Source organism: Pipra filicauda, unplaced genomic scaffold (genome assembly GCF_003945595.2).
Source record: "Pipra filicauda isolate LSUMZ 115617 unplaced genomic scaffold, ASM394559v2 scaffold1460_size12851_pilon, whole genome shotgun sequence".
NCBI classification, from domain to species: Eukaryota; Metazoa; Chordata; class Aves; order Passeriformes; family Pipridae; genus Pipra; species Pipra filicauda.
In genome coordinates, this window is record NW_024103941.1 from 1 (window position 1) to 12,423 (window position 12,423).

Sequence of the window (12,423 nt, forward strand, 5' to 3'; positions counted from 1 at the left end):
CGCCGCGGCCGCGGGGGAGGACGGAGAGAGCAGCGCCGTGAGCTCCGACAGAGCCGCCGCCTCCTCGGCCTTGCCCTCCATGTGTTCCTCCTTCTTCGCCGCCGCCGCCGCCATTGCTGCCGCGCCGGCGTTGCTTGGCAACCGCGCGATGGGCGGGTCTATCAGCCAATCACACGCGGAGGGAGAGGGTGTGAGCCAATGGGCTGCCAGCGGGGGCGGGACATGGGAAAGGGAAGGGAGGGCTGTACGGAAGAGGCGGGGCGGCCCCTCGGACACGGCCGCAATTAGGCCGCGGGTCTAATTAGGCCACGCCACGCCCCGACAGCGCCGCAGCCGCGGGGCAGGACGGAGAGAGCAGCGCCGTGAGCTCCGACAGCGCCGCCGCCTCCTCGGCCTTGCCCTCCATGTGTTCCTCCTTCTTCGCCGCCGCCGCCATTGCTGCCGCGCCGGCGTTGCTCGGCAACCGCGCGATGGGCGGGTCTAACAGCCAATCACACGCGGAGGCGGAGGGCGTGAGCCAATGGGCTGCCAGTGGGGGCGGGACATGGGGAAGGGAGGGCTGTACGGAAGAGGCGGGGCGGCCCCTCGGACACGGCCGCAATTAGGCCGCGGCTCTAATTAGGCCACGCCACGCCTCGGCAGCGCCGGGGGAGCCTCGGTCGGGGCCGCCACCGACGTCTCGGCCGCCCCGGGGCCAGCAGCGTCCTCAGCTCCGGCACCGCCGGCTTCTCCTGCGCCGCCATGGCGAAGAGCACACATGGCGGCGTCGCCCGGCAACCGCCGTGACGGGCGGGCCTAACAGCCAATCAGAGCCGCGTAAATAGAAAGGAAAAAGAGATAAGCCAATGGAATGCGGATGCGCCGCCGGAAGGGGAGGGACATGGGAAAAGAGGCATTCTGGGAAGGGAAGTCCGTACGGAACCACCCGGAAGCGGCGCAGGGATCGGGATCGGGATCAGGACCGGGATCGGGATTAAGGGGGGCCCGGACCCCTCCAGGCTCGGCCGGGGATGTTCCACGGGATCGCGGGCCCGGCCGGGATGGGCGGTGAGAGCCGGGGGGAGGGGGGAGTCCCGGAGGTTCCCGGTGAGGGGTCTCCGGGAGGTTCCTGGCGTTTCCCGGAGGTTCCCGGGGCTCCCACCCCCCTCTAACGCCGCCCCCCCTTCCCTTCGCAGCCCCCGGGAACAAACCGGAGCTGTACGAGGTGAGTGGGACACCCCCCACACACACCCCCCGAATTGGGGCCGGTCCTGGGGTCGCCCCCCGTGACTGACCCCCCCTCATTGTCCCCCCGGGACTGACCCCCCGTGACCGACCCCCCCCCCATTGTCCCCCCGGGACTGACCCCCCCCGTGACCGACCCCCCCATTGTCCCCCCGGGACAGACCCCCCGTGACCGCCCCCCTGACCGAACCCCCCCATGGGTCCCCCCGGGACGGACCCCCCTTGACGACCCCCCCATTGTCCCCCCGGGACTGACCCCCCCCCGTAACCGAACCCCCCCAAAAATTTTTGGGTACCCCCGGGACTGACCCCATGACGACCCCCCCCCTCATTGTCCCCCCCGGGACTGACCCCCCGTGACCCCGCCCACCCCGTGACCCCCCCCATTGTCCCCCCTGACCCCCCTGAACCGACCCCCCCATTGTCCCCCCGTGGCCCCCCGTGACCCCCCCGTGACCCCCCGTGACCCCCCATTGTCCCCCCGTGACCCCCCGTGTCCCCCCGCAGGAGGTGAAGCTCTACAAGAACGCCCGGGAGAGGGAGAAGTGAGTGAGGAGCGCGGGGGGGTCCCGGGATTTTGGGGAGGGGTGGGTGGGATTTGGGGGAGGGGGGGTAAAGATCCCCCGGTCCCACCTCCGGGCCCGGGGGGAGCAGAGGGGCTGGGAGAGGGAGGGTTTGGGGCACCGGGGGTGGCACCAGACCCCCTCTTCCATTGGGGGCATTCCTGGGACCCCCTTCCCCGTCAACAGCCCCCCTGTGTCCATCCCAGACCCCTCCTGGGACCCCCTTTTCCATCCCAGACCCCTCCTGGGACCCCCTTCCCCATCCCAGACCCCTCCTGGGACCCCCTTCCCCATCCCAGACCCCTCCTGGGACCCCCTTCTCCATTGACAGCCCCCCCTGTGTCCATCCCAGACCCCTCCTGGGACCCCCTGCCCCCATCCCCAGACCCATCCTGGGACCCCCTTCCACCATCACAACCCCCTGGTCCCATCCCAGAACCCGCCGGGGACCCCCTTCCTCCCCATCAACAGCACCCCCTGTTTTCCTCCCAGCCCTCATGGGACCAGCCCTTCCCCATCAACAACCCCCCCTGTGTCCATCCCAGCCCCTCCGGGAACCCCCACTTTGCCATCCCAGACCCCTCCTGGGACCCCCTTCCCCATCAACAACCCACCCTGTGTCCATCCCAGACCCCTCCTGGGACCCCCTTCTCCATCAACAGCCCCCCTGTGTCCATCCCAGACCCCTCCTGGGACCCCCTTCCCCATCCCAGACCCCTCCTGGGACCCCTTTCCCCACCCCAGACCCCTCCTGGGACCCCTTTCCTCACCCCAGACCCCTCCTGGGACCCCCTTCCCCATCCCAGACCCCTCCTGGGACCCCCTTCCCCACGCCAGACCCCTCCTGGGACCCCATTCCCTTCCCCATCCCAGACACCTCCTGGGACCCCCCTGTGTCCATCCCAGACCCCTCCTGGGACCCCCTTCTCCATCAACAGCCCCCCTGTGTCCATCCCAGACCCCTCCTGGGACCCCCTTCTCCATCCCAGACCCCTCCTGGGACCCCCTTCCCCCAGTCCCGACACTTCCTGGGACCCCCTTTTCCATCCCAGACCCCTCCTGGGACCCCCTTCTCCATCCCAGACCCCTCCTGGGACCCCCTTCCCCATCCCAAACCCCTCCTGGGACCCACTTTCCCCATCCCAGACCCCTCCTGGGACCCCCTTCCCTGTCAACAGCCCCCCCTTCTCCATCTCAGATCCCTCCTGGGACCCCCTTTTCTATCCCAGACCCTTCCTGGGACCTCCTTTTCCATCCCAGACCCCTCCTGGGACCCCTTCCCCAGCAACGAGCCCCCCCCCCCGTCCAGCCCAGACACCTCTGGGAACCCCCCTATCCCCAGCAACAGCCCACCCCTGGTGTCCTCCAGACCCCTCCTGGGACCCACCCTTTCTATCCCGAACCCTTTCCTGGGACCCCCCTTCTCCATCCCATCCCCCCAGGGGGACACCCGTTTTCACCCCAGAGACCCCTCCCCTGGGCACCCCCTTTTCTTTCCCTTCCTTCCCATCCTGTCCACTTCTGGACCCCCTTCCTCCCCATCCCACCCTCCTGGTACCCACCCCCCCTTCACCATCCAGACCCCGCCTGGGACCCCCTTCTCCATCCCAGACCCCTCCTGGGACCCCCTTCTCCATCCCAGACCCCTCCTGGGACCCCCTTCCCCATCGCCCCCAGTTCTCCATCCTCTTCCCTTCTCTCCATCGTGGTTCCCCCCAGTCCCCTCTTTTCCCTCCTGGTCCCCTTCTCTCCATCCTGGTCCATCCCGGGACAACGTTCTCCATCACCATCCTCCCTTCTCCCTTGTGTTCCTTCCTGGGATATTCTTCATCCTGGGATATTCTTCATCCCGGGACAACGTTCTCCATCACCATCCTCCCTTCTCCCTTGTGTTCCCTCCTGGGATACTCTTCATCCCGGGACAATGTTCTCCATCACCATCCTCCCTCCTCTCCACTGTGTTCCTTCCTGGGATACTCTTCATCCCGGGACAACGTTCTCCATCACCATCCTCCCTTCTCCCTTGTGTTCCCTCCTGGGATACTCTTCATCCCGGGACAATGTTCTCCATCACCATCCTCCCTTCTCCCTTGTGTTCCCTCCTGGGATATTCTTCATCCCGGGACAACGTTCTCCATCACCATCCTCCCTTCTCCCTTGTGTTCCCTCCCGGGACTCCACTGCCCACCCTGTCCCCTCCCTTCCCAGCCATGGCCCTTCCCGGCTCCCTGTGCTCCATCCCGGTCCCTCTCCCGGGACACGGCCCTTCCATCCCAGTCCCTTTCCCTGGACACGGCCCTTCCATCCCGGTCCCTTTCCTTGGACACGGCCCTTCCCTCCCAGTCCCTCTCCCAGGACACGGCCCTTCCCTCCCAGTCCCTTTCCCTGGACACGGCCCTTCCATCCCGGTCCCTTTCCCAGGACATGACCCTTCCATCCCGGTCCCTTTCCTTGGACACGGCCCTTCCCTCCCAGTCCCTTTCCCTGGACACGGCCCTTCCATCCCAGTCCCTTTCCCAGGACACGGCCCTTCCCTCCCGGTCCCTTTCCTGGGACACGACCCTTCCCTCCCAGTCCCTTTCCCAGGACACGGCCCTTCCCTCCCGGTCCCTCTCCTGGGACACGACCCTTCCATCCCAGTCCCTTTCCCAGGACATGACCCTTCCATCCCGGTCCCTTTCCCGGGACACGGCCCTTCCATCCCAGTCCCTTTCCTTGGACACGGCCCTTCCATCCCGGTCCCTTTCCTGGGACACGACCCTTCCATCCCAGTCCCATTCCCGGGACACGGCCCTTCCCTCCCGGTCCCTTTCCCAGTCCCTCTCCCGGGACACGGCCCTTCCATCCCGGTCCCTCTCCCGGGACACGACCCTTCCATCCCGGTCCCTTTCCCGGTCCCTCTCCCGGGACACGGCCCTTCCCTCCCGGTCCCTTTCCCGGTCCCTCTCCCGGGACACGGCCCTTCCATCCCGGTCCCTCTCCCGGGACACGACCCTTCCCTCCCGGTCCCTTTCCCGGTCCCTCTCCCGGGACACGGCCCTTCCATCCCGGTCCCTTTCCCGTTCCCTTTCCCAGGACACGGCCCTTCCATCCCGGTCCCTCTCCTGTTCCCTTTCCCGGGTCACGGCCCTTCCATCCCGGTCCCTCTCCCGGGACACGGCCCTTCCATCCCGATCCCTTTCCTGGGACACGGCCCTTCCATCCCGGTCCCTTTCCTGGGACACGGCCCTTCCATCCCGGTCCCTCTCCCGGGACACGGCCCTTCCATCCCGGTCCCTTTCCCGGGACACGGCCCTTCCATCCCGGTCCCTTTCCCGGTCCCTTTCCCGGGACACGGCCCTTCCATCCCGGTCCCTTTCCCGGTCCCTCTCCCGGGACACGGCCCTTCCATCCCGGTCCCTTTCCCGGGACACGGCCCTTCCATCCCGGTCCCTTTCCCGGTCCCTCTCCCAGGACACGGCCCTTCCCTCCCGTCCCCCCAGGTACGACAACATGGCCGAGCTGTTTGCGGTGGTGAAGACGCTGCAGGCGCTGGAGAAGGCCTACATCAAGGATTGTGTGACCCCAAATGAGTGAGTGAGGGATCTGAGATATCCCAAATCCTTGGGATTGACAGAGACACCCCCATGGCCCCTCCCTGTCCCCCCATCCCCACTCCAGGCCTACATCAAGGATTGCGTGACCCCAAACGAGTGAGTGTGGGAGCTGGGAACATCCCAAATCCTTGGGATGGGATGGGACCCCCCCCTGTCCCCCCATCCCCACTCCAGGCCTACATCAAGGATTGCGTGACCCCAAATGAGTGAGTGTGGGAGCTGGGATATCCCAAATCCTTGGGATGGGATGGGATGGGATTGGGATGGGATGGGATCCCCTCCTCCCCCCCCATTCCCACTCCAGGCCGACATCAAGGATTGTGTGACCCCCAACGAGTGAGTGAGGGAGCTGGGAACATCCCAAATCCTTGGGATGGGATGGGATCCCCCCCTGCCCCCCCATCCCCACTCCAGGCCGACATCAAGGATTGTGTGACCCCAAACGAGTGAGTGTGGGATCTGGGAACAGCCCAAATCCTTGGGATGGGATGGGATGGGATTGGCAGGGACCCCCTTGTGCCCCCTCCCTGCCCCCCCATTCCCACCCCAGGCCCTGGACACAAGGACTGCGTGTCCCCCAACGAGTGAGTGTGGGATCTGGGAACATCCCAAATCCTTGGGATGGGATGGGATTGGCAGGGACCCCCATTGTGCCCCCTCCCTGTCCCCCCATCCCCACTCCAGGCCGACATCAAGGATTGTGTGACCCCCAACGAGTGAGTGAGGGACAGCCCAAATCCTTGGGATGGGATGGGATGGGATGGGATGGGATGGGATGGGACGGGATGGGATGGGATGGGATGGGACGGGACGGGATGGGATGGGATGGGATGGGATGGGATGGGATGGGATGGGATGGGAAGGGCAGGGACCCCCTTGTGCCCCCTCCCTGTGCCCCCATTCCCACCCCAGGCCCTGGGCACAAGGACTGCGTGTCCCCCAACGAGTGTCGGAGCTGGGAACATCCCAAATCCTTGGGATGGGATGGGACACCCCAAATCCCTGGGATGGGCTGGGACACCCCAAATCCTTGGGGTGGACTGGGACACCCCAAATCCTGGGATGGACTGGGACACCCCAAATCCCTGGGATGGGCTGAGACACCCCAAATCCCCGGGATGGGCTGGGACACCCCAAATCATCAGGATGGGCTGGGACACCCCAAATCTCTGGGACACCCCAAATCCCTGGGATGGGCTGGGACACCCCAAATCATCAGGATGGGCTGGGACACCCCAAATCCCTGGGATGGGCTGGGACACCCCAAATCTTTGGGACACCCCAAATCCTTGGGATGGGCTGGGACACCCCAAATCTCTGGGACACCCCAAATCCTTGGGATGGGCTGGGACACCCCAAATCCTTGGGATGGGCTGGGACACCCCAAATCTATGGGATGGGCTGGGACACCCCAAATCCCCGGGATGGGCTGGGACACCCCAGATCCTGGGATGGGCTGGGACACCCCAAATCTCTGGGATGGGCTGGGACACCCCAAATCTCTGGGACACCCCAAATCCTTGGGATGGGCTGGGACACCCCAAATCATCAGGATGGGCTGGGACACCCCAAATCTCTGGGACACCCCAAATCCTGGGATGAGCTGGGACACCCCAAATCTCTGGGACACCCCAAACCCCCAGGATGGGCTGGGACACCCCAAATCCTGGGATGGGCTGGGACACCCCAAATCTCTGGGACACCCCAAACCCCCAGGATGAGCTGGGACACCCCAAACCCCCGGGATGGGCTGGGACCCCCCAAATCCTTGGGATGGGCTGGGACACCCCAAATCCTTGGGATGGGCTGGGACACCCCAAATCATCAGGATGGGCTGGGACACCCCAAAGCCCTGGGATGGGCTGGGACACCCCAAATCTCTGGGACACCCCAAATCCCCGGGATGGGCTGGGACACCCCAAACCCCCGGGATGGGCTGGGACACCCCAAATCCTGGGATGGGCTGGGACACCCCAAATCTCTGGGACCCCCCAAATCTATGGGATGGGCTGGGACACCCCAAATCTATGGGATGGGCTGGGACACCCCAAATCATCAGGATGGGCTGGGACACCCCAAATCTCTGGGACACCCCAAATCCCCGGGATGGGCTGGGACACCCCAAATCCCCGGGATGGGCTGGGACACCCCAAATCCCCGGGATGGGCTGGGACACCCCAAATCTCTGGGATGGGCTGGGACACCCCAAATCTCTGGGACCCCCCAAAGCCCCGGGATGGGCTGGGACACCCCAAACCCCCGTTCCAGGTACACGGCCGCCTGCTCCCGCCTCCTGGTGCAGTTCAAGGCCGCCCTGAAGCAGGTCCAGGGCTCCGAGATCAGCTCCATCGACGACTTCTGCCGCAAGTTCCGGGTGAGCCGCTGGAGCCCCCCCGGGATCCCCCCGGAATTCCGGGTGTCCGGGGAGGGCTCCGTGAGCCACGGGCTGTCCCCTCCCCGCAGCTGGACTGTCCCCTGGCCATGGAGAGGATCAAGGAGGACAGACCCATCACCATCAAGGACGACAAGGGCAACCTCAACCGCTGCATCGCCGACATCGTCTCCGTACGGATCCAAGGGGGGCGGGAATGGCGGGAATGGCGGGGTCTGATCCCGGTGATCCCGTCCGGTGATGCCATCCCTGTGATCCCATCCCTGTGATCCCATCCCGGCGATCCCATCCCCGTGATCCCATCCCAGTGATCCCATCCCGGTGATCCCATCCCGATGATCCCATCCCGGCGATCCCATCCCTGTGATCTGATCCCATCCCAATGATCCCATCCTGGTGATCCCATCCCAGTGATCCCATCCTGATGATCCCATCCCGGCGATCCCATCCCCGTGATCCCATCCCATTGATCCCATCCCAGTGATCCGATCCCAGTGATCCCATCCCTGTGATCTGATCCCAGTGATCTGATCCCATCCCAGTGATCCCCTCCTGGTGATCCCCTCTCGGTGATCCCATCCCTGTGATCCCATCCCAGTGATCTGATCCCATCCCAGGGATCCCATCCTTGTGATCCCATCCCAATGATCTCATCCCGGTGATCTGATCCCATCCCGGTGATCTGATCCCATCCCGGTGATCTGATCCCATCCCATTGATCCCATCCCATTGATCCCATCCCGGTGATCCCATCCCTATGATCCCATCCCAGCGATCCCATCCCGGTGATCCCATCCCATTGATCCCATCCCGGTGATCCCATCCCGGTGATCTGATCCCATCCCAGTGATCCCATCCCAGTGATCCCATCCCAGTGATCCCATCCTGGTGATCCCATCCCAGTGATCTGATCCCATCCCAGTGATCCCATCATAGTGATCTGATCCCATCCCGGTGATCCCATCCCCGTGATCACATCCCCGTGATCCCATCCCAGTGATCCCATCCCAATGATCCAATCCCGGTGATCACATCCCAGTGATCTGATCCCATCCCAGTGATCCCATCCCGGTGATCCCATCCCAGTGATCCCATCCCAGTGATCCCATCCCAGTGATCTGATCCCATCCCAGTGATCCCATCCCAGTGATCCCATCCCAGTGATCCCATCCCGGTGATCTGATCCCATCCTGGTGATCTGATCCCATCCCAGTGATCCCATCCCAGTGATCCCATCCCAATGATCCCATCCCAGTGATCCCATCCCAGTGATCCCATCCCAGTGATCCCATCCCAGTGATCACATCCCAGTGATCCAATCCCCGGTGAATCTGATCCCATCATGGAGGGGGGGGGGGGGGGGGGGGGGGGGGGGGGATCTGATCCCATCCCAGTGATCCCATCCCAGTGATCCCATCCCAATGATCCCATCCCAGTGATCCCATCCCAGTGATCCCATCCCAATGATCCCATCCCAATGATCCCATCTCAATGATCCCATCCCATTGATCCCATCCCATTGATCCCATCCCATTGATCCCATCCCAGTGATCCCATCCCAGTGATCTGATCCCATCCCAGTGATCCCATCATAGTGATCTGATCCCATCCCGGTGATCCCATCCCAGTGATCTGATCCCATCTCAGTGATCCCATCCCGGTGATCCCATCCCAATGATCCCATCCCAGTGATCCCATCCCAGTGATCCCATCCCGGTGATCCCGTCCCGGTGATCCCGTCCCGGTGATCCCATCCCGGTGATCCCATCCCGGTGATCCCATCCCGGTGATCCCATCCCATTGATCCCATCCCAGTGATCTGATCCCATCCCAGTGATCCCATCCCAGTGATCCCATCCCAATGATCCCATCCCAGTGATCCCATCCCGGTGATCCCATCCCGGTGATCCCATCCCATTGATCCCATCCCGGTGATCCCATCCCAGTGATCCCATCCCAGTGATCTGATCCCATCCCAGTGATCCCATCCCATTGATCCCATCCCGGTGATCCCATCCCCGTGATCCCATCCCGGTGATCCCATCCCAATGATCCAATCCCGGTGATCCCATCCCAGTGATCTGATCCCATCCCGGTGATCCCATCCCAGTGATCCCATCCCGGTGATCTGATCCCATCCCGGTGATCCCATCCCAGTGATCCCATCCCAATGATCCCATCCCAGTGATCCCATCCCTGTGATCCCATCCCAGTGATCTGATCCCATCCCAGGGATCCCATCCTTGTGATCCCATCCCAATGATCTCATCCCGGTGATCTGATCCCATCCCAGTGATCTGATCCCATCCCAGTGATCCCATCCCGGTGATCCCATCCCGGTGATCCCATCCCAGTGATCCCATCCCAGTGATCTGATCCCATCTTGGTGATCCCATCCCATTGATCCCATCCCAGTGATCTGATCCCATCCCGGTGATCCCATCCCAGTGATCCCATCCCAGTGATCCCATCCCAATGATCCAATCCCGGTGATCACATCCCAGTGATCTGATCCCATCCCAGTGATCCCATCCCAGTGATCCCATCCTGGTGATCCCATCCCGGTGATCCCATCCCAGTGATCCCATCCCAGTGATCCCATCCCGGTGATCCCATCCCGGTGATCCCATCCCAATGATCCAATCCCGGTGATCACATCCCAGTGATCTGATCCCATCCCAGTGATCCCATCCCAGTGATCCCATCCCGGTGATCCCATCCCGGTGATCCCATCCCAATGATCCCATCCCAGTGATCCCATCCCAATGATCCCATCCCAATGATCCCATCCCAGTGATCCCATCCCAATGATCCCATCCCATTGATCCCATCCCATTGATCCCATCCTGGTGATCCCATCCCGGTGATCCCATCCCATTGATCCCATCCCGGTGATCTGATCCCATCCCATTGATCCCATCCCATTGATCCCATCCCGGTGATCCCATCCCATTGATCCCATCCCGGTGATCCCATCCCATTGATCCCATCCCAATGATCCCATCCCAATGATCCCATCCCATTGATCCCATCCCATTGATCCCATCCCGGTGATCCCATCCCAATGATCCCATCCCGGTGATCCCATCCCGGTGATCCCATCCCAGTGATCTGATCCCATCCCATTGATCCCATCCCATTGATCCCATCCCGGTGATCCCAATCCTTGCTCTTCCCCCAGCTCTTCATCACGGTGATGGACAAACTGCGCCTGGAGATCCGAGCCATGGACGAGGTGGGATCGGGATGGGGGCGGGATTGGGGTCGGGATGGGGCGTTGGGATGGTGGGATTTGGGATGGGGGATTGGGATGGGGGTCGGGAAGGGGGCTGGGATGGGGGGGTCGGGATGGGGGGATTTGGGATGGGGGGATTTGGGATGGGGGGATTTGGGATGGGGGGTGTTGGGATGGGGTGTTGGGAGGGGGTGTTTGGGATGGGGGGTTCGGGATTGGGAGCGTGGGGATGGGGGGGTCGGGATTGGGGTTGGGATGGGGGGTCGGGATGGGGGTCGGGATTTGGGATCAGGATATGGGATTGGGATGGGGGTCGGAATGGGGGTCGGGATGGGGAGCATTGGGATGGGGGGATGGGATTTGGGTCGAGATGGGGGTCAGGATTGGGGGGTCGGGATGGGGAGCGTTGGGATGGGGGGTCAGGATGTAGGCTCAGGATGGTGGGGTCGGGATTTGGGTTGGGATGGGGGTCGGGATGGGGGGTTGGGATGGGGGGTTGGGATGTAGGCTCAGGATGGGGGGGTCGGGATTTGGGTTTGGGATGGGGGTCGGGATGGGGGGTCGGGATGGGGGGTCAGGATGTAGGCTCAGGATGGGGGGGTTGGGATTTGGGATCGGGATATGGGATTGGGATGGGGGTTGGGATGGGGGCTCGGGACGCAGGAGCGTTGGGATGGGGGGGTCAGGATTTGGGATCAGGATATGGGATTGGGATGGGGGGTCAGGATGGGGAGTGTTGGGGTCTCGGGACGCGGGAGCGTTGCCAGGGGGCTGCCTCGTCCTCACCCCAAACCCTCCCGTTCCCACAGATCCAGCCGGACCTGCGGGAGCTCATGGAGACCATGAACCGCATGAGCCACCTGCCCCCCGACTTCGAGGGCCGGCAGAAGGTCAACCAGTGGTGAGTCCCGGGCCAGGGGGTCAAGGGGGGGTCACTCCCAGGTGTTTTGGGGGGTCCCTGATCCCGCCCCGGCCCTTCCCAAGGCTGCAGACGCTCAGCGGGATGTCGGCCTCGGACGAGCTGGACGACTCCCAGGTCCGGCAGATGCTCTTCGACCTGGAGTCCGCCTACAACGCCTTCAACCGCTTCCTGCACTCCTGAGACCCTCCCAGTCCAAACCAGTCCAAACCAGTCCCGGCTGGGGCGGGGGGAAAGCCGGGACAATAAACGGGGGCCGGCGGATCCCGAAAAATCACCGGAGCCGTGGATAAATAACGGGGTGTAGTAATGGCCCTGCTGGGGCAGAGTGGGAGCTACTGGATCCCACCGGGATCCCCCAGTTCAAACCAGTCCCTCCCAGTCCCTACTGGGGCGGGAGGAAAGCCGGGACAATAAACCGGGGCCGGCGGATCCCAAAAAATCACAAAATCCGTGGATAAATAACGGGGTGTAATAATGACCCTGCCGGGAGC

At 63.5% G+C, this 12,423-nt stretch overlaps 1 protein-coding gene across 2 annotated transcripts; it reads left to right on the plus strand.

Annotated features, from left to right (window-relative positions):
• Positions 1-736: 736 nt before the first annotated feature.
• On the plus strand, positions 737-12,206 carry VPS28 (VPS28 subunit of ESCRT-I). Of its 2 annotated transcripts, XM_039378754.1 has the most exons (9): positions 737-1,047; positions 1,176-1,204; positions 1,732-1,769; positions 5,270-5,359; positions 7,652-7,757; positions 7,847-7,948; positions 10,957-11,010; positions 11,820-11,911; positions 11,995-12,206. In XM_039378754.1, exons 1-9 carry the CDS (start codon positions 1,011-1,013, stop codon positions 12,110-12,112), a joined length of 666 nt encoding a protein of 221 aa, XP_039234688.1. In that variant the 5' UTR covers positions 737-1,010; the 3' UTR covers positions 12,113-12,206. The 2 variants fall into 2 exon arrangements, with proteins under 2 accessions (XP_039234688.1, XP_039234689.1); XM_039378755.1 differs by lacking the exons at positions 737-1,047; positions 1,176-1,204; positions 1,732-1,769; positions 5,270-5,359 and adding an exon at positions 5,758-5,829.
• Positions 12,207-12,423: the final 217 nt, after the last annotated feature.